The sequence below is a fragment of the Lonchura striata genome, chromosome 1 (assembly GCF_050655825.1).
Source record: "Lonchura striata isolate lonStrDom1 chromosome 1, ASM5065582v1, whole genome shotgun sequence".
Classification (NCBI taxonomy): domain Eukaryota; kingdom Metazoa; phylum Chordata; class Aves; order Passeriformes; family Estrildidae; genus Lonchura; species Lonchura striata.
This window is the reverse complement of record NC_140703.1, coordinates 52920467-52943284: the sequence shown is the minus strand read 5'-3', so window position 1 is coordinate 52943284 and position 22818 is coordinate 52920467. Positions and strand designations below refer to the sequence as shown.

The 22818-nt window shown below is 33.9% G+C and overlaps 1 protein-coding gene across 8 annotated transcripts in view; it reads right to left on the bottom strand.

Annotated features, from left to right (window-relative positions):
- Positions 1-22818, bottom strand: part of DACH1 (dachshund family transcription factor 1) — a 352983-nt gene that overhangs the window by 44597 nt on the left and 285568 nt on the right. For all 8 annotated transcript variants that reach the window (XM_021548063.4, XM_085576681.1, XM_085576669.1 and 5 more), the window contains one exon: positions 4666-4817. In XM_021548063.4, the coding sequence (XP_021403738.2) occupies positions 4666-4817 (152 nt within the window). The remainder of the gene's footprint in view (positions 1-4665; positions 4818-22818) is intronic.

Genomic DNA, 22818 nt, shown 5'->3' with positions numbered 1-22818 from the left:
CATCACTATTTTTAAATTATGCAAATAATGTGTTGCCTACTTTGAAAGGGGTGGAGGGGAAAGTATATAGAAGCTCCTTCTCTTTCTAGCTGCCTCTGTAAGTTCGTGTTCCACCTAACAGAATTTAGTTGGCTACGCATTTGTATGTGACATTAAAATGACCTTGCTAATTAGTGTGACAGTCTATCTAGAAGATTATATCCTGTTTCCAACAATTGCCCACACTGAGTGAAAAAGGGAAACCAGAAGATCAGGGCATGCACATTAGGAAGCTTTCCTATTCAAAATTCCTGGCTTCCAGAGGGTTGCAGCTCAGGGGCTTCTTTCTGCAATATTAGCTATTCATGATGAAAACATTTTCAAATAACATTGCTTCTCTTTTAATAAGGAAAATATATACAATTTGTATGCTGTCATCATTAAAAGTACATAGTGAAAGGCTCTAGAAAAAAAATACATACATACAATTCTAGCGAACTTCACATGTTAATTTTTGAATATCTGCTATTTATAACTGACTAATAACTAAGTACCTGAGCAAGACAACACAGTTAAAATGTCTCTAGAGGTGACTCCTGAAAGGCAACTTTTTTGATATCTCAGATTGCATACTTTATCACAGATAAAGGCATATTGCACAAGTATAAATGATATTTTCAATTAATACTTTCTATGAAAAAAAATCTTTTGACTTGTAGCAGAAGATAGAAAAAATAACATTAATTAAAACTGGGATTTTTTTACTTTATCCACTGTCTGCAGTGTTTTTCCCTTAGTATTTAGTGATAGACAGTAACAGTGCAGGAGGCTCACAGCAATAAAGCTAGTAGTTTTCTTTGTTTTCAGAGGGGACTTTAGTTTGCAACCATGCACTCCTTTTATTAATATCAGTGGGAAACTTGTAAACCAATTTAGATATCTCTTTAAAAATATTTAGCAATAAAAATGTGTCAATTCAATACAGTTTTGATAGAAAAATACAGCTATCATAGTGCAACTATATCATCCCTTAGATATTAATGGAAATTCAGTTCAGGGACAGTAGAGATTCAGACTCTAAAACCTTGAAAAAATGTTACTACTACCCAAGAATATTGTAGCATCATGAAAGGCTGTAGCTGTAACATACTTTGGCATAATCAGGCCATGACTCAAAAAGGTAAACTTATGTGAGGGGTATGGAGACATCTTTAGCTTTCTCACTAGCACATACACAGCATTTTGCTGTGACTCACTTTCCCCCACCTTTCATCCTCCCTGCAACTGTGCTTAGACTTCCAGCATTGAATCCAGAAGAAATCTACAAATATACTTTGTGAAAAAACATATCAATTGATTTAAGTTCTCCTGGGAAATTTATTTTCTCTTCCTTTTAGATGTGCAGATATAAATCCAAATAAGAAAATATATTCCCAATCTAATTCCTTTTTTTAATGTGTGTATTTGCTTAATTATATTTTTTTAGAGTTTATTATTTGTATTTCAGCAGTCTCCAGCAAGAACAACACTGGTTATTTCAGGTATTGTATACTGTTATTATCTCCTCTGTAAATGTGCAAATAATTAAACGTTATATTTTGTTTAAAGAAGCATTTATGGAGAAGTAAAAAAAACACCCCATATATATGGTATACAGAATAATATGGTGACAGCAAAAGTAAATAGGCTAGTTTAATATTTGCCTCAAATTTTGAATTCATGATCAGGGGCTATCCATTTAACTTTAGTATGGATGGAAGAAAAGAGAATCACTTTTGCTTAGAGGTCACATCTAAAAAATTACTCAGACTACTAAAACAGAGTTACAGTTAGGCAACAAGTTCAGCTGAGCTCACCAGCATCTGCAGGACCTCAAGCACTTTTGTTTTCAAACAACAAAATGTTTAGAAATTTTATTTGCATACCCAAAAAAACACTGTTTCAATGACACAACTTAGGATCCTTTTTACCCTGACAAAGGTCAAAATTAAACCTCCTAGTGCCCATAGGACACTCTAATCCTGTTCTAAGTCTGTATTATTCTATCCTCCAGATCATGCAGAGACATCCACTGTCAAGTCCATTCACACTGGTGTAGCCAGAAGCTCCTTGCCTGTATATTCCTGTGATGATCACATCCCTAATATGTAGGCTACCTCCAGAAAAATGTGTGGTATGTTGTGGGTGCTCCCCAGAGCCATGACCTAACAAAAAATGTAGACTTGCATTTCACAAGCAAAGCAGACATATATCCTTTCAGTGAAAGGACACATGCCTATTTTCAGCATGAGTGACCCTGATGAAAAAAGAGCAGTGTCTACCAAATCCACTCATGAAGCCCTTGGCAATCTATTTGAGGAAGTTAGATCTGCTCCATTGCTGCAACAAGAGAACAGTGAGGGATCACACTGCTCCACCTCCCCACGGAAACCAGATCTCGACTGACAGGGATGCAAAAGGCATCAGGTCCAAAGGACAGCAAGGAGCCATTTACTCAGTGAAAAAATCCTTCTTATTCTGGTAATAAATACATCATAGGTAGGGTTTATGCATTTCCTAGCAAAGTCACAAAAAACAGAGTAATCAGGGACTATGGTACAAAATTGTCTCTTTCCACAGGTGCCATCGACAAATTTGAATTTGTAATCAAATATCTAAAACTGTTCTGGAAGTGTCAGCATCACAGTATCTAACTCATTTGTGAGCATGGGTAACTCCCTCTCATTGCAATAGCAATGAAATGGCAATATGGAAACCATTTTAAATGGCATTGATTAATGAAATTGCCACTATTATCCATATGATATTGTAATATACTCTACCGCTATTTAAGTCAACTTTTTCTACACAGATTGGAAAATCAACTAATTTTATTTATTTTTTATTTTATGAAGCAGATTTCTAATGGTATCCTGATAAAAAACCTGGAGCAAGGGAGAGGGAGGGAAATGTCTTTCATATACTGTCATGAAAGGATTCCCAGAAATCTGTCAAAGCCATTTATTGTGATGTGGGAACATACCGAAAAAATCCAAAAGAAATTATGTCCCACCACTTTACACTAATAGGTGATTTTTCATTATATGGAATCTCAAGGTAAAGAGCAGGATGTTTAAAAGCACTACAAGAGAAGGCATAAAAAAGTTTCTGGTTTGTTTATCATGTTGCCTTTTATTTTATCTTTTCATTCAGGTAAGATTAGAGTATTAAAAAAAAAAAGTAATGACTGAATTTCACATTCACATTTTCTGTAAAACAAAACTGAACACATTCTTGGCAAATTAATCCTAGTCATTTTTCCTGAAATAGTGCAGCACCCTCATATTTAATCGAGATTAGGTAACCTGTTGATACTGAATGCTTTGCTCATTAGGTTGCTGTCTAGAGACATTAAGTGCAAACATTTGTCAAAAAAATTACTAAGAACTTTCCTGTACACGTATGCACAGCTAAAAATTTATTAACTGTATTTCTGCTTTTAAAAAAAGTACAATCTTTACAGATTGCAGCAGATATGTTCCAAGAATTCTGCTATCAAATTATCTTGGTCTGTGGTTTAAATATTCAAGATGCTAAGTCTTAGAATTACAAAAAGTAATCATAAATATGCTTTCTCAGACCAGTCAAATATAGTAATATTTACTTCTTAAATAGCAATATTTTTCCATTATTACACCTCAAAACACAACTAATGAATGGCTCATATACTTTTCATAAAACAATTCTAAAGTGTCATAAACTTTAATGAGATTGCTTCAGACAGTAAAGTGAGCAGGATTTGGCCCTGTTCCATCATATCCTTTGCTGGATAGAATAAAATTGATTTTATGTGTTTGCAGGAATGAGCAGGAAATATATGGTGACATACTGGAAGTTGGTAGCTGCCCAGACAAGGTTTCTCTGGAATATGTAATATGGCTGTATTATTTCTGGCACTATCATTTTGTTTCTGCATGCAATATACAACCATATTGTTGCAAAATTTGAAAATGGGGAACACGAGATAACTGAATTTGTGGACAAAAAATATTTCTTAATTCTAATATGAAACACTAACAATTTGGCTTCAAGCTATACATAGTGTATACTATAAATAATATTTGAACATGGTTTTACTGTACACACAACAGACAGTGTGACTACCAAATAGGAAATTTGTATAAAACTCGGTAATACCCTTTGAAGTCTATTCTTTGAAGACAGTACTTTAACTGAAATGAGCTTATTTATAAAAGAAGTGCTTTTTGTAAATGCTTTTATGGGAGACACATTTCAAATAGCTCTAAATATCATTTCTACCGTGCCACTCTAGCAATTTGAAATAACTATTTATTGAAGAACTCTTTCTCTGTTTAGTAAATGAGATAAAGTTAAACAGTAAGATACATTTCATTAGCCTGTAATAAAAAGAACATTGAAGACAAATGTTGTTAAACACACCAATGTAATTTACATTGAAATTTCTGCTGTAGTTTAATATACAATCTGTATTTTTATGTACTGTATCTGACAGTTTCTAAATTCATTTGTTTGCTGTGGTTCCTTTAAAACCTAAATTACAGGAAAGTTTTAGTAAATTAGTTGATCCAAATAATCTTATGAACTGATTAAGCTAGAATGGTTTTATTAATTTAGACAAAACTGGCTCCTCTCCATCCCTTTAAGCCAATCTACAAAAAGGCCTACCTGGATGTTAGTCAGAAGGGTCTCTATGGAGGACAATCCATCAGGGAATAGAAAAGGAGATGGAAAACCCGGAGGTAGTGGTTGCCCATGCCCAGTTAGAGAAAGTTTGTCAAGGCTGTCTCTTGCGGTTGGTGTGGAGAGCGGGGTCTCATCTGTATGTGATTGAAACAAAAATATAGAACAAGTTACGCTTGTCTGTTTTTATTAGACCTCAGTAATGGCTTCCCTAGTGGTTTCCAGAACATTTATTGCAAATTGGTTCCTGCTATCAGGAGAAAATGCTTTCTGCTGAATTTTCTTTAATGAAAAAGCTGTGGAGATACAACAAGATAACATTAATGAGTAACTTTATAAGCCTTTTAAATGCAGTCTCTAATGAGACTGAGTTTACAGTGCCATAGAATCTTTTTAAAACAAATATTATCTCACATATACTTGTGATAATATATTCAGGCTGACTTTATGGGCACCTTCCCAATTATCTCATTTTAGTTTGTGTTCTATTTGGAGTGACAATAGAATATTTTCTAGCATGACATATATTTTGTATATGAGAAGTATTTGAATACGAAGCTTCCCATACAATTAACCCTTCCTGCTCTTAATGGTTTCACTTGCAGCTCAGATTTTGCAACACCAACAAAAGCCCCACAATACATTTTTCATTAAGAAAATACACCTGATTGCCACAATTAAAACATGTTCTGAACATTGCATGAAATTAACAGCACAGTAACAACCACTGGCCTATTTTTTTTAAAGCACAGACATCTTCTAACAACTAGTGCTGAACTCCTTAGTGCAATCTTTGTAAAAATCAGATCTGATCACTTCTGACATCAAAATGGGAAAAAACTTGCACAGTTTGAAGACTTCTAAGATTAAAGTTTCACAGATAATCTGTGCACAGATTAAGAAATTGAAAATTCCCCCACAACTAAGAGAAACTTCAATAACCTCATTTGTGGGGTTTTTTTTGGTGTTGGTTTTTTTTTTTGGTTTTTTTTTTTTTTTTTTTTCTTTCTGGAGCATTTTTAGGCTACTGTTCATATGATATAGAAATTTAGGTCCATTTCTTTGCACCAGATATTAATCTGAATTCTTCAAAAGGAAAATTATCTATACACACACACATATATAAATAGATACATATATCTATACATACTCTTCTTACCAAGGGCTCAGTCATTAACTGACACATATTGCTGTAACTCAGTACAATGAAAGGACATCAGAATGTATCCCAGGTGTCATGCAGACTCTGCACAGCTGTATGACTGCAAAGGAGTTTGTCATACTCACTTTTTTCCATTTTGGCTTTGACCATTTTAAGTGACATATCTTTTGGGGTAGTCAAATTTCTTTTTATTTATAAATTTATTTAATTATAATTTCAGTAATGGTTGCACTTCTCTATTTATTTTATCAGGTACATTAAAATTCAATCTGAAAGTTGATCTAAGTTGCCTAGTTGATCCTAGTTGCATTCTCCCTTGGGCTGAGTGCAGTCCACTTTAAGGTACTCATCCATCTGAACTCTCGCAGGCATCTACTGCAGGAAGAGGTAAACTTTTTTCCTCTATTGAAAATATGGTTTGTCCAAATGAATTTCACCCAAAATTAAGAAACCAAAAAACTAAAAAAAAACCCAAACAACAAAAAAAGAAAAGAAAAACCTCTTCCATGTTACATCCTTACTTTTTTTGGGTAGAGATTTCTTTGTATCAGTGGTTGCAGTGAAGGTATTGCTCTTGCATGATATAACAGGAAAGAGTCGAATCACTAGTATGCGTGGTGAAGTTGATTCATATAAATGAGAAAGGAAACTGAAAAGACATCATTTTCCTCTAGGTTTGCCAGGAAAATGGATCAATGACCTCCTACCTTCTAAGACGACTTGGAATCTTACTGATATTTTAGGTCTCAAACTGTCAAAATACTTTAAGATATACTAGATAAAACTGACCCACTTAAAAATTCTGTAAGCCTTAATTAACTCAAAAACTGCTCTTCCATGCAATTGCTGAGATACAGAATGCTCCTAACACAGATATTGTAATAGAATTTAAGGAAGGGATCAATTTTTTTACTGTATTACTACTTTACAATTTATTTAATGCTATGCTTGCTGTACTCTGTGAATGCTCAACACAAGAAGTTTATGAATATTTTTTAACAATGTGTGGCATGGTTTTGAGATAGGCAAAGAAACTCAAAAAAGACTAAAATTATATGAATTCAAAATAACATCAAACCCACTATGTTATAAAATATAACAGAAACAAATTTACACTGAAGGGTAGAACTAGAGAGATGAACTTACTCTGAACTTACTTTAATGAAATATCAACTCAGAAAAAAAGTCAGACTAATGTGACTTTGTTTTCTTGATGTCCCATGTGAAATAAACTTTGAGTGTGAGTATGTTTGAAACAGAGCAAATGTACATATTATACACAGGAAGTGTGGATATTTGTGGATGTGAGATAAGCAATGATTGAGGGAATCTCAAAAAAATGCATTTTTAAGAAAAACCACATTGTAAACACAGCCAATTAAAACATAGCCACATATCTTAGTAGCAAAATAATATGACCTCTTGTCTTTAAAAAAATTAAAAGTACTTAATTCCTGTACAAGTCCTCTTTTCTCTAAAGGATGAGATATCTTTTCTTTCCAAATAATCATTAGCCTAGCATCTTTTAAACTGCTGCAATGTTCCTCTTACTACTACTAGCAGACCAATGCTGCAAAATTATGAGCCCTTGCTGGGAAACAGAGATTTGGTATTTTCAGTCTAAACACATCAAAGGAAGTGTTAGAAGAGAAGTCAGGGCAAAAGGGGAAATAGGGTCAATCTAAAACTTCACTGTCAGAGTGGGGAGCACAACAATGAAAAGAAAGAGGAGGAGAAAAAAAGAAAGAACATGGCAGAACAAAGAAGTGTCCAGGACTGCCTTGGTTTGTGCTGGGAACAGAGATGTTATAAATTAACAAATAAACAAGGATAGGACAAGCTGTTAGCCAAGCCTCTACAGTATCCAGGCAGAGATGAATATGTGTCTTGACATATGAACTAAATCACCATAATAGGCAAGTCTGAATGCGACACATAGCTTTAAAATATTTGTAAATGCTACAACCACTCCATCCATTGTTCCTCAATTTCCAAAATTCACCTGGTTTTGTTCAAACCAGATTTTATCTGTAAACAGCAGCTGGTTTGGGCCAAATGCAACAAACATATTTCACTGTATTTGGTTTGTTGCCATTCTATTTTATTCTTTCACCAGATAATGTGGAAACAGACATCCTAGAAGCTGTGACAGCTATTTAAACAATAATAGATGAATAGAGGTAGCCATTCTCTTGTCTTTGTTCTTAAAAGCAAGTAGGGTAAGTTCAGACCAGTCACCAATCAAACTGGAAAATATTGATATTGCCAGGATTTGAAAGCAAGCAATAATAGCTGGCTGAAAAAAAAATACTATACAGATTACTACCATTCTGTAATAATGTCTTGCTTTTTTTGCAATGCATTTTGAGGCTTTTCTGTTCTCTGCAAAATATTGCACATGTATTGTTCCTAACACAGGCTCACGCTTACCATTTGAATGATGAAAGAGGATTCTGCTTCTACTTTTTATTACCATAAATCTGGTGCATACAATTTTTCTACATTGTAGAAACAATCTATTCCATTTGGCTAAGTATTATTTTGGTTTATGTTGTCAAAAACTCTTTAGTACAAAGCTTTATATTTCACCTTCCTCGCTGTTAAAGGTTTCAAGTGTGAGAAACTTTTCTGTTTTAACTGATCAGTAATTCTTGATTTATATTAACAGAAAAGGACATGGGGTTCTCATATTCTCAATCTAAATATTTAATAGTTTCAGGCAGAGAAAGAATAAAGGAAAGAAAGGAAAGGAAAAAAGAAAGGAAGAAAGGAAAGGAAAAAAGAAAGGAAGAAAGGAAAAAAAGGAAGGAAGAAAGGAAGAAAAGAAAGGAAGAAAAGAAAGGAAGAAAAGAAAGAAAGGAAGAAAGAAAGGAAGAAAGGAAGAAAGGAAGAAAGGAAGAAAGGAAGAAAGGAAGAAAGGAAGGAAGAAAGAAAGAAAGAAAGAAAGAAAGAAAGAAAGAAAGAAAGAAAGAAAGAAAGAAAGAGAAAGAAAGAAAGAGAGAAAGAAAGAAAGAAAGAAAGAAAGAAAGAGAAAGAAAGAAAGAAAGAGAGAAAGAGAGAAAGAAAGAAAGAAAGAAAGAAAGAAAGAAAGAAAGAAAGAAAGAGAGAAAGAGAGAAAAAGAGAAAAAGAGAAAGGAAGGAAGAAAGAGAGAAAGAGAGAAAGAAAGAGAGAAAGAGAGAAAGAAAGAAAGAAAGAAAGAAAGAAAGAAAGAAAGAAAGAAAGAAAGTAACAAACAAATAAATAAAATCCTCCTGACCAGCTCCCATACAATTTGGTTGCTTTATAGATTTGGTCATTCAAGATTAACCCCGCATGTAGCAGGGGGCAATGCAAGATGACTGTGAAGGATGTTATCAACTATAAAAGGAATATATTTAAATTCTTATAAAATTCTTATAAATATATTAGAAGAGTTAGATGTATATATATTTGATAATAGTTACATATATATATTAACTCCTTTTATTTTTTTTAATCTACAAATTATTTACTTCTTTTTATAAAACAAACAGTTCTCCAGAACACCAAATTACTCTGAAATTAAAACATTTGCACTGTGGCAGCTGGAAATTAAATATTCAAGTAGACTGACTGACTGGTTAATGTTTCTGTAATACTTCAAAGAGGCTGATGCTCTCACAGTTAATACCATTGCAAATGCTGTCCACTGAGTTCTGCTTTTTGGATTGGTATTTTTGCCTAAGGACTTTGGGAGTAGGAGCTTTCTAATAATGAAATATGACTAAAAATTCAAAACCTACATGGAAAGTATCACAGCTATAAAGTTTCTTGAATGTTACACAAAATGGCTTTGCACAAAATGGCTTTGCACCTGATGCAGTCACATATATTTCTGCAGGTAGGTCTTACAGAACTCACTCATCTATGTATCAAGTCTACCATTGTGGACCATTTTCCCAGGTGGCATGGCTTCCAAATACGCACACCTTCACTTGATGTAAAGAACTACACAGGAATAAAAGGATATAAGAAATTAGTTTTATGTGTTCACTTTGGAGATAGGTTCAGATGCAGGACTTTCCTGCCAAGAGTAAGACTCATATTTCCTGAAAATTCTTGGAGATTTTAACAACTGAAAACTTAATGTACTAACTGGATGCTCTTCCTTTGTGGAAAAAAAAAATCAATTAATTTCCAGTATTTCTTCAATCCTTTTAAAGAACATGCAGATCTACAGATGATCTCTACAGATCACTCTTCACTATTTCACAGGCTCATTGATCATATTGCAGTTGGATTTGCTTCCAGCATGGCAAATTAGAGCCAGATGGAGAATCACTTCTCGAACAAAGCTTTTGGGATCACTCTATCTCTAAAGTTCAGTGGTACCCCTTCTATGCCAATGCCTCTTAAGACAATTTACCTATAAGCATAGAGCGGGGGAAAAAGGTACGTATTGTTGGCTGGAAGAACCCTTCATGGAAGGGTTGAAACAGAGAGGACTTGGCAAAAGACAGGGAGTAATAAAGAAGTGAGGAAATAGAAAGTTGGGAATATAGGGAAGGACACTCATGGTGGCCAAACACTTTGGGAAGGAATAATAGAACAGGGATTATGAGGTGAAGGAGGGGAAGAGAAAGACTGCCCAGGAGCAAGAAATTTATACTGACTCAACAAGAAATAAACAAAACAGCTAAACTGCTGGTTTTTACATACAACAGATTTTGCACAAATAATTCTTACAGTATTTCAAGAATTTTAGTTGAATGTAAGTGACATTTACAGCTGTCAAAGCAAATATATAAAACACATTTTCTAAAGATCATATATTTTAATTTGTTAAGGAATTATGGGTATAGCATCACTAAAAATGAACAGAAAGAGCTACCAATATATATTCAAAAAGCAAAAATGTAATTAGTGGTTATGTTCCAGCTGTGAGGATTTCTTCAGGCTTTTTGGACTAGATCAAGTTGAGTTTATTCTTCATTTTACATGTCCCTAGGAGGGCCTCAGAGTCAATCAGCACAACTTATCTAATTTTCTCTTTCAATAAAAGGATTATTTTAATAACCTTTATCTTATTTTGCAGCCTATTACTGATTAGGGCTGGGTCAAGCAGTATTGGCTTATTTATTTATTCTAAGGATTTCACAATATTCTAGAATAAATTATCATTCCTATTTTTAAACAAGCATATTTTACCATGCAGTGGAATGTTAAAATGCCAGTGGTATTTCTATTCTGTGTATTTTGGCATCATAACATATAACATGCAAAACAAAATTACATGGTTTCTCTGTCCCCATAATAAAAAGTATCCTGTTTACTCACAGAATTTTTCACACAATTTTTTAAAGTGCCTTGAATGATTAGGAAAAAAGAGGGAATGGGATAGTCAGGGATGATTCTGTATATACCATAAAACACATCTTCAACACCTGACAGTAACAATCATTAACTCTGAATAAATTAAGAACTTAACCCTAAATTCCTAAAGATGAAATTATTGTTAAAAGATTAAATGGTTGTTAAAAAGTTATTCTAAATATTTTTATTACATTTTAACAATTTATTAGTATAAAAAGAAGGCACTTTATAATTTTATGACCTGTAGTTTTTAATTGTAAGAACTATGCCCATTATTTCTTTTTTAGAGATCCTGATATGCTACTGGCAATAATCGGATGCAGAGTAAGGCCATCTGTGCTTTGGATGCTGAAAAAAATATAAATGTATTTTACCACTTCATGTCAAACATCCCAATTAGTACTTTGCTATTTCCCCTCCATCAGCTAGGCAACACTGAGTGCTAAAAAGAATGTTTCCTGGCTTTGTAGCAATTCTACAAGAACTGCTTACATGCATATGTTTGCAGAGGATTCTGCAAATGTGTTTCCCCATAGGTTCTCAAGAGTCCTTCTCAGCTTCTTCCAAAGTGGCATTGAGGGGTGTCCATGATCATCTATGCAGTGAAGTGATATTTGGTTAGGAAATCAAACCCCAACATTCACAAAACCAGCTATTTAATCTCCTTATTGCCTTGGCTCAGAAGCTGTCTCCCTGATCATATATCCAGCTTTCCTAATATATTCTGAATCAAATGATCAAGCCAAGTATTTTCAGGATAAACTAAATTCCTGATTAAACTTCAAATTAGGGACTGGACTTTAGGGCTGCATAATGAATGTATTGTAGACTAAACCTCACATTTTCAAAATTATGGACATAAATATGCACATCTCAACAGATAAAAGCAATACACAAGGCAATGCATCCACAGTATGCATACTTTTTTTTTGCTGCCCATTCCTCTCTATAACTGCCTCCATATGGCTACAGCAAAATGCAAAAGAAAAACATTATAGACTATATAACAATTGCATTTTGCTAGATTTTACTGGATCATTTCAAGGACCACATGATTTGTATTAATAATCCTCTGGACATATTTCATGAAAGTTGAAAAGCATCTATTATTTGGGGATTTAAGGTGATTTAAAAATAAGAAATATCAACAATATTACCATTTTTTTCATTGTCATCTAAAATAACAGCACTCCTCTTTTGTAAGCGTAACAGTAGTAAGAAGGGAGTTTTTGATAAGAGCACAGCTGGTAACTTGTAATTCTCTGAAGATGAAGGGTTTATGTTAATACCTCGAACTGCATTGTATTCACACTATTTTCCTTGGTCTATGTTCAGTTAATAATTTTAATATTCATTCTCTTCAGGAAAGAACCAAAAAGCCAGTGTTTTCAAGCAGTCCATATCTAGCCATGTTGCAATTATGGGGGCCTGAGTATTAATGCTCCTGCTACCGTGTCACACGGCACATGTTCTTGGTAATCTGCTGACAGCATGAATCAGATGCCCAAAAAACAATGAATATATGGTAATGTGTCTGAGCAACACTCAGCAGCTGTCATTCATTCAGCAACTCATAACCTGTCCCATACCCTCATCCTCAGAGTGCTGGCAAGCAGATGAGGTTGACCAAGCATGTTTGGTATCTGGTCTAAAGTGGCAGCACAGAAGTCAGCAGTACTGCATTTCACAAATAAATATGTCAGAGAAGTTCAACAGAGAAAGCAAAAGAAGTATCAAACACTTCTCATTTATGGCAGCTTACACTGCTCATCTGTTCCAGCAGAAAAATGTTTATCTGGTCAGAACATGTAAAACTGGATCTATTGATTAATGTAACTGCTTTGTTAAACTGAATATTCATATAGAATACTGTCTTTTTTTAATGAAAATGAGAAAATATCATATTTTAGATAAATACATAAAATGTCCAGGGACACTGCTTTTTGCAGATACACAGTATTTAAAAACATATATATTCATATTCTCTTCATTTCCCTGCAAGATCCCATTAATTGCCCATGATTTTAATAACCTCTTCAACAAAAGATTAGCAATTACCTCTAATACTTGGACTTATAACATACAGACTAGTGAATAGGATGACCAGCCTAAACAAGACAGAAACATATTAAGGGAAGCTGTTCCTGAGCTTTTGCCTTGCCAAAATTCCTGCTCTGGATATATTAGTGTCAAAGATGCCAGTAAAATAAAATAATCAGGAACCAAATCAGATGGACACAGCTGTGTGGGGCTACTGAGCAAAAGGTTCAGGAATTTGCGAACCTATTCTGAACATACATTGAAAAGCTTTAAATGCTTTGGAAATGCAGGGGAAGGAGCCATGCTTTGAAAACGAAGTACCAAAGGGACTGTGCCGGTCCAGCCCTGCAGTCAGACTTCTGAGAGGTCAAGGGATCAGGTGTTCCATCATTAGTGGTTCAGCAGAGTGTCCAATCTTTGCTTGAGCACACAAATAGCAACACACACGTTTTACAGAAATACCTGATCTAGTAACTCCTGGTCTTAACTCTCTTCCCACCTAATATATCAACTGTTATTAAAAACAAAAGGATGTGAAGCATCCTGTTTTGACAAACTCTCACCAGGAAGAGTACAAAAGGAGTGAGCTGTTTTAATACCATAAAGCAGTATAACACAGAGGCTTCCTTATTTTTGTGGCTGAAACACCAAAATTTGCATAAGGGAGTATATTTAACTCACTTTTTCCAAATTATTACACAATATTTTTTGTAGCAGATATAATAAACACCCTTAATGCTTCTATCTATGGAATAGTTCCAGTAGTCAGATGCAAATGTTGTAGACAATAATCGATGTACACAGTTTGGATTATATGGTTATGATATCCTAATAGAAATTTGGCTGTCTGCCTATGGGAGTTCAATATGAGCTTCATAGTTTATAGCATCAGAAACAGTCCTTTACAATATTATAGCCACATTTCTCAAACCATTGCCTATACATTATATCCTAATATCTGGTTTTCACAGAAATACATAATAATAAACAAACAAAACCCCTAAACCCCAGAGTGCTCAGCAACAAAATTCAGAATGAAAAGGCAAGCATTTTTACATCTGATATGATTTCTCTTGCAATTCATTCATCAAACATCTGCAACAAGCTGCCAGAACATGTCCATTAGTGAGATTTCTATGGCATTCACTAGCTCGATGCTCACTGATAGAATAATATAGAAGTTTTACCTCTAATGTTTTCTGCTCCATTTCAGGCATCCAATTTAAAGTAAGATTTGGCCTGCATGTTTTTTCATGTCTTAGAATATGTAATTTATGCTAATATATCAGAATACATATTAGAGAAAACAAAAAAAAAATCTTTTATGTATTTATGCATTATGAGTCACATTCAGCACTGATTTAAGAAGATAAAAAATAGTTTGGAGTCATCATGTAACATGGATCAGCTTGGTTTACATTAAATACAGAAAATTAAAGAATCCTATACAGCAAGCATGCCATGCACTTGCCAGTAAATTAAAATCTTTTTTTGGATCCAGTTAAAGACCTTCATGCAAATTAAATATTTTGCTTAGTCTTTTACCTGTATCATACAATATCAAGGAAATATACATTGCATCATCTCCACTATAGGGCCAGCTCTTCTTACTAATTTTGTTTCATACCAAAACTTCTGTAACTGCTTCAATGTTTATGCGAATAATGTAATTGAAAAATTCTTTATTTTAATTCTGAAGCAATTATAAATGTTATGTAACAGAAAGAAAACACAAATCCCAAAAGTGGTTCAAAGGTTCTCTAAGACTTTACAAAAATGTATGTATGTGATAACTGCAAATAAACAAAACAGAAATCAAAAGATCTTTAGCATTATTGTACTGTGAAAACAGTTACTGCCTACACAAACTGAAACAGACTGTACAAGCTTTATTATCTCAACCTGATTATATCATTATATATTTAAGCATAATACTTTTATTCTGTATCCCAATAACAGGTTGGCTTTTAGCCTGTCTAGTAAAAAAAAGCAGGAGTCTCATCAGGAAATGACCACCCTGAATGCTTTTGTGAACACCTGTACCCAAAAGATTGAGACAGCAACTTCAGTGATTTTTTTTTTATTCAGATTTTGAAAAGGAAGTCAGTGCCACTGATGAAAGCTGGTTGTATACCAGATTCTAGTACAATTATAAAATATTTAGCACAATGAGTTCAAAAGGTAAAATCCAAATCCTTTATTTTCATGACCACTGTCTTTGTCTTCTCTTTGCCCTAGCTAGTCCACAACTCAGCTGATTCTACTGCTGGCTGTACTTTTCTTTTACAACTCAAACACTTTCCTCAGTAGCACTGATTGATTTTAAAGTGTCTTTGTTTCAGTAGTTTCTTCCCCTTTCAAGATATGAAGAAATTAGTTTGCTTGTTGAAATTACAGGACCAGACAAGAAAAAAATAAAATTGAGAAAAGGAAAAGATTGTGACAGAAATCTGAGGGGACAAGTCAGCCTAGATTACCTCTCTGTTTACAGAACAAAACAGATCTTGACTTCTTTTCTCCTTATTCATTCTCACATATAAGACTCATTTTCTCATATAAAACAGTGAAAACCAGATCTGAACTATTATCAAAACAAGTAATAAAAAATAAAAAAAATATCTAAAAATACATCTTTACTTCATGCTCTTTTTTTACTGTATTTTGACAAAATCATAGCTGAAGTGGTCCTGATCTGACTTTTGCTTTTTTTTCCAAAAAAACCCAACCCAACCAAACCAACCAACCAACCAATCAACCAACTAAAACTAAAGAAAATACAGATATGTTTGCATGGGAACATGTAGCAAGTTTCATCATTAGGTCCAGTGGTTTGAAAGATGATAATTTTTCTATCCTACTTTACTATGTCTTTTGTCTATTAAAGAAGACACCACTATGTAACATCACACTCTTCATAGAGGAACTAAAGTTGAATCAATGATCTTATCCTACGCTTAATTTCAATTCCTCAAAAGATGAAGAGTACGGAAGACATTTCTAAGTCCAGGACTTGCCTCACAACTTTTGCACAGTGTGCTAAATTTGTTTTTCAGGTTAAGAGCAGGAGGGAAAAGAAACCAAGGGAATATATTCAGAGAAACTGCTTTAACCTTATCACCATTTTTGTATGTTCTGTCTTTGTACAGCATTAAGAGTGGCATTGTACAGTCCCATTGCACAACAGATGTTAAATGCAAAGTAAAAAAGTCAGTTGTAAATGATTGATTGTCCTCTTTACTATTTCAAAATAAGCCCTGATTATTTATATAGTTTTGGTCACTGCTTGAAAGCATTATATAAACCTAAACAATTGATCTATTTTTCAATGGCTTTTGTGTGTAATGTATTATGTATGTTTTTACATTCTTCTGTGTAAAAGGCCCTGGTGTACAAGGAATGTTTAGAGTTTTGAGTGCTCCACCCAGTCCATATGGTAGGTTTGCTCTGTGTGTGAAACCTACCTTTTTCCACCAGGTCCATATGGCAGGCTTAAGCTAGCCAGGGCCTTCTATCCTCCACAGGGGCCATATGGCAAAGAGAGCTCTGTGAATACTCATTGACCTCCTATTAATATTTTACATTTCTCTAGCATATGCAGACATATATGAACTGATCAGATTGAGCAGAAAAGAGTTGGCTCCTGAAACTTCTTTAGTCACATAATCAATACACCTATGACAATAGGGTAATATATGTGGAATCTGGCTTTTTCAGTTTTATTAAAAACCTGCAAAGTCAAATAAAAAAATTATCAAATTATTTGATAAACTCATCTAATATTTTAAAATATTTTGACAATATGTTAACATATGTTAACTTATATGTTAAAATATGTTAACAAACTGGCACACATTAATATTGATATTTCACTACTAGTTTTTAATATTACTTTACTAGAATGGAACAAACTCCCTTGAACCCACCCACTAACAAAGGATGCATGCTTTAGATAGTGAAAGTATTTATTTAAAGATTCAGCTCTGTGCTGCCCTAGTAATAGTATGTTTTGAAAAGGCTACTGCTCTCTTACTGCATAGAAATGAAGTGGTAATAAACCAGAGAAAGAATAACTCTATTGACAGTAAACCGCATGTTGAGAGATAATCCACAATTCACATGTAAATAAGTTACTATTTTTTGCAGGTACAATACCTCTACCCTTAGTGCTGGAGTAAAAGGAAGAGAGTATGGTCTGACAGCCATTGTATCTTCCTTCTACGTTTCCTGAAAATGTACAGGCAGTAGAAGGAAAATGTAGAATAAGATGTCAGAACACAAGTAAAACAATTGCATGACAAGGAGCATGTATTTAGAATCAAATGAAAAAAAAAAGGGCAACTTTCAATCATAATCTGTACTTTCAAAGCAATTATGATAAAATTGATACATTGTTATAATGTTTACAACTTAATCCAAAGCTTTGCTGTAATTCTGAAGTAATTTACGAACACGCAGCATCTTATTTATACAGGAAAGATGGAAGCAATTTATAACATGCTTATGAAAGTTTTATTGTACCTACAATTTGATTTAAGAAATGGGACAATATTCCCCAGTAGTAGAAATTTTACAAACAAATTTTACTTACTTGAAACTCAGAACATTAGGAAATATAAAAATGATAATATATTGTTCTTATTCACAGGATTTATAGTGCTTTCATCTGGTTTCCTCTTGTTACAGTTCATGTAAATAACCTCTAGGTTGTCACATGAATATTCAAATATCACAAAGAATGATCAGTGTTGAAAATAAATATCATAAAGAATTCAGAACAAGCATGCATGTACATGCTCTCATAGTTTATTTTTGTATATAGAATTTATGTTTTGCTCTGCAAACAATCAATAAAACATGGAGGAGTTTTCCACAAGGAATTTATCTTCTCATTTCAAAGGAGCCAACTAACAAGAAGCATTTTAAGAAACAAGAAGTATTTCATTAAAGAATGAAAAAAGCTAACTACTAAATTCTTGCCTCTTCCTCCTATCTTCTTGTTTTTGATCATTACCAAATACAGCTAAATAAATGGGAGGGAAAAAAAAGGATCAATTAATTTCAAGGGTTAAGAAACATGACTCCAAACTCTTTTAACTCTGACTTTCACTATAGGAAAGGCATAGTATATAGCTTTAGTATTCATTTATCCCTTTTGTTTCAGTAACTTATTTCATACGTTCTCCACATATTGTCTTTCTCATGTTCTGTTTCTGTTTCTAATTTACAATGTATAGATACAAACTTCTAATTCTGAAGGATCTGTCTATTTGCATAATTGTTCACAAAGAGATATGCAGAGCCCACTTTGTGCTCAGTTGATTTAGGGAGATTTAGGTTTACAAGGTTTAGGTTTAGGTTTACAAGAGATGACAGGTAGAATTCCACTGTCTAGATTACCCAGTCTGCCATGGAAGCAGCACTCTATAAACAAAGACCTAAATTCTCAACCCAATGAAAAAGATAGGTATCTGTCAGATGCAGCTCTTGGACAGTAACTAAACTTTAGCAGCAAGATTCCCCATTTCGAGGCTTCTGCATCCATTGTCTTCATTCCATAAATCATGCAGAGAACTAAGAGGACTATTTTAGAGGCCTGTGTTGCAGCAGTATAGATCCCACTATATAATTTGGAATGTAATAGAAAGGAAGATACCTTTTCAGATAGATAGAACAATAAAATGTTTATTTGTTTAATGGAATTTAGAGATAGATAGTCTAGTCATAATTAAAATTACTATGCTCCTAAGATCCCTGTTATGTTCATATAGCTAACAATTTCAAAGACATTCTTATAAAAGTATAAATTGTAATCTTATGCTTTGTACTTTCTTACTGAATCAGCAGCTTTCTCTTTTGAGAGTACATGTTAAATTAATTGATCATCTCAATTAAATTCTTTATACATACATATAAAGTAGGAAAAGCTATGAACCTGAATTCATAAATATAATTCAGTAGGATTTTGTTAAAGTTTAGATGTATAGATTTGTATTTGAAATCCTCTGAAGGTTACAGGGTGAAACCTTCCAACAATATCTCCATGTCTTCAGGGACCAAATCCCATTACGTGGAGTTCAGTGAAGAGGGTAAACACTACCATAAAGAAATACAAATTGCACATACTTCCCATTTAGCCAGTGTCACAAAAGTTCACCATTTAGAATTCTAACCAGTTAGGACTTATTCTTGGAGGTCAAGTACCTTGTGAACCTTGTCATCTCACTGATGACATCATATCCCATCCATCAATTCTTTCAGAAGCACACTTGCCATCTGCTCAGCACGCTATAATAACTTATTAGACATATTCACAGGGTAACAATCTGTACAATGACACTGTTATCTTAATGCTGGCACATAGAGAGATAGCAGCCATCGTTCCCCTGTCACAGCACAATTACTCTACCTTCTAACTTTAAAAGAGAAGTTACTTTGATATTTTAACTTGCTATTAAATTACCCATAAATCAATGAATTCTCATCAGATATATGTTTAAGATTTTGTGGAGTTTCTTTGACTAGACACTGATAAAACAAGGCTATGACACAAAATACCAAATTCAGTGTGATAGAACTACTTTTTACCTTGAAAGTTTCTGCAGTCATGCTCATCCTTTAGAGTGTAAAATAAATAAAAACACCTACTATACAATCTTGTAAATACAAGCAGCACTGAAATCCAACTTAGTCTTTGCAAACATACTGACTTTCTAGATCTAGTATTGCTTTTTATTTACATGTCTTAAACATCTATTCTTTCTAACAGCAATTGCTAGGTAGAAATTAAATATGCAGATAAAGTGCAAATACTAAGCCTTAGCACTTTTTGAAATCTAAAAGCAATGTGAAATTTCATAGATGTCTATATATATTTCTGCAGCTTTTGTAAAGCATGTTAATACCAAGCATGCTTAGCACAGCTGTTGTCACAGCACTTCTGACTAAATAGAAGTCCACTATAAATCTCCCTTGACCTCAAAAAATATTTTCAGAAAAAGGGCAATATTTATTTTGCATTACACAGAATTCATCCTCTGTTCCTTCCTTTGGCTCGTCATTTATTCCAGCTTACACTGTGATCAACATTGTACTAAAATAAAGTCAAGTACAACAGCCGCTCTCTGCCCATCAAAACTCACAGACGTCTGCCAAGCACTTGTAACAGCTGGTGTTACATTAATTAGTTTAAACTATTTATTTCATCCATCTCCAGAGCAGATTGAGCAAAAACATTAGAGATTATTCTAGCATCTGTAAGTGCCCTGCAAACATTAGCCAACCAAAGTTAAAATATTAGTTATTAACTTATAGTATATGTGAGACTCTATACATTTATTCTGAATTAAAAAAAAAAAAAATCTGCAGTTTAGCATAGCTCTAGGAAGTTTTCTTTCATTGCCTTTTTAAAAATCTGAGTTTAAACTTTTATAAGACTTTGTGCCCATAAAGTTTCTTTCAAAAAAAAAATTATTACTAGAAAGCTATTATAATTCCTGGCAGCATGGACCATTAAGCAATATATGACAGGGACTGGGTGACTCAGTGGATTAGTCAGAGGTTTTATGTCCACTGTTGGAATCCAGCCCTAAATATGGTGATCAAAACAGTGTTATCAAACGGTTGTAAAAATCTCAATTAAAATCACTCCTATAGCATCTACTAAGTTTTTAGTGGACAACATAATAGTTCTTTCACTATTGACAGAGTTCTCACAGCTATCTTTTTTCTTTTAATAGGCTGAGAATGGATGTTGGCAGAAGAATGTTGATTACAAGAGGTCCTAATGCCACATTCCCTACTGAAATGGCTCAGAAACAGGAGCCAATGCAAGGATGGCAGGAGTAGGCTCACAGCCACTGTCCGTGGGCTCACCTCCATCAAAAATAAAAAGCTTCCAACCTTGCCCAATGAAATACTTAATGTTAGAATACTTATTCTTAATGCTTAGGGCTCAAAAAGGAAATCAAAGTCCTGTGCAAATGATTAAGGTGTAACTCCTTCCTTCATCTGTAAATAAGCACAGAGGGAAGCAGAGGCACACTGTTGTCAAGTGCTTTGCCCAAAGTCACACAACAGGTTATTGGCAAAGCCTGAAAAACAATCTAAATCTCCTGACTCTCACCTCGTTCAGGTATATTGCTTCATGAGTTTTCCAAAAACAACATCAAAATCCAGTAGCTCACTTGCAGAATAAAAAGCAGGTTCATGCATGTATGAAGTTTATCACAATCACTCTTATACATTAATGTCCTCAAGACTGATGAGATCATTTCTTTGTTTTTTCAGAATTATAACATGAAAATGTAATAACAATTTTTGAAATGTAGTTACTCAAATTAGCATTCAATTTAATTAAATGCAGATAAAAGTAATATTCTATTTTATCAGTTTTGGAAAGCTGTACTACGCTCAAATATTTGCATTTGCAAATAAAATGAGTTAACAGATTCAGTTTCACTATCTGAACAGTACAGTGAAAAAAGCACTCTGACATTTATGTTAAGAAACAACACAGATCCTGATCCTGTCATATTTCAGTTCTTTAAAGCTCTGTCTGGCTTGTTATGGCTTCCTGTGGCCATGCAGAAATGACTTTAAGTGATGGAAACTGAAGTAAAAGCTATCCTCTATATTCGTTTTTTAGTCCTGTCCTTTCTCCACGAAACAAGTTTTTTTTTTTTTTCTTTCTCTTTGCTTCATTCATTCATTACATCTCTTTTCCTCTCTCTGCACGTGTGTATGTGACTATATGTATGTGTATGCAAGCATGCATGTACCTGTGCATATATTCAGGATACTTACTGTGATTTTTACCACTCACTGTGCACTGGCTCCTCTTACTTATGCTCCCTGCCAAAAAGGCTGGGGCATAGTTAATCCCAAACTTGCTCCAGACCATGCAAGTGAAAGTGCCAAAGCATATATAAGAATGGCCTCCTCAAACAATACTAATAGCTCTTTTTCATGCTCACTCTTTATTTGCCTTGACAGACAGCAAGAGACAGACCCTCTTTTCTATTCTTAGGTTCCACATATCTTTTGGGTTACAGGGTTCTGCTGTCCAATCATCCATTTTTATTTTTATTTTTAGTACAAGGACCATTGTTGAAATAACATGTTGGACAGCTGGTTCTTAAAAGGCAAAAGTAACAACAATCACAAAACTTGTGATCAGATGAGACAGTGTTCTGACTTAAATATTCTTAGAAAAATAATTATATTCCCCAGTTCTTCCCACTTCTAAAAAATAACCTAAAAAGATATACTGAATCTCACCACAGAATAAAGGACGCCTGATTGTTTAACAAGTACCCTAGAAATGATTAATTTTAAAAGCCTGTTTTAACCGGGGTTCTTAACTAATACTAACTTAACTAAGAGATCACCAGGTTCTGTTTCCATTTACACCACGACTGAGGTGTAAACCAAGGCAGCAGGGCCCTCACAGAGACCTCAATTCCCCCTTCAAATTGAAAGACTACATTTCATTACAAAATCTGTGTATAATAGATTTCTTGCATTCTTATTTTTTTAGATAGTATTGCATGCTCAATTTTTACTTTCTAAATACAACTCAAATTCAACTCCATTAAACAGAAAAATG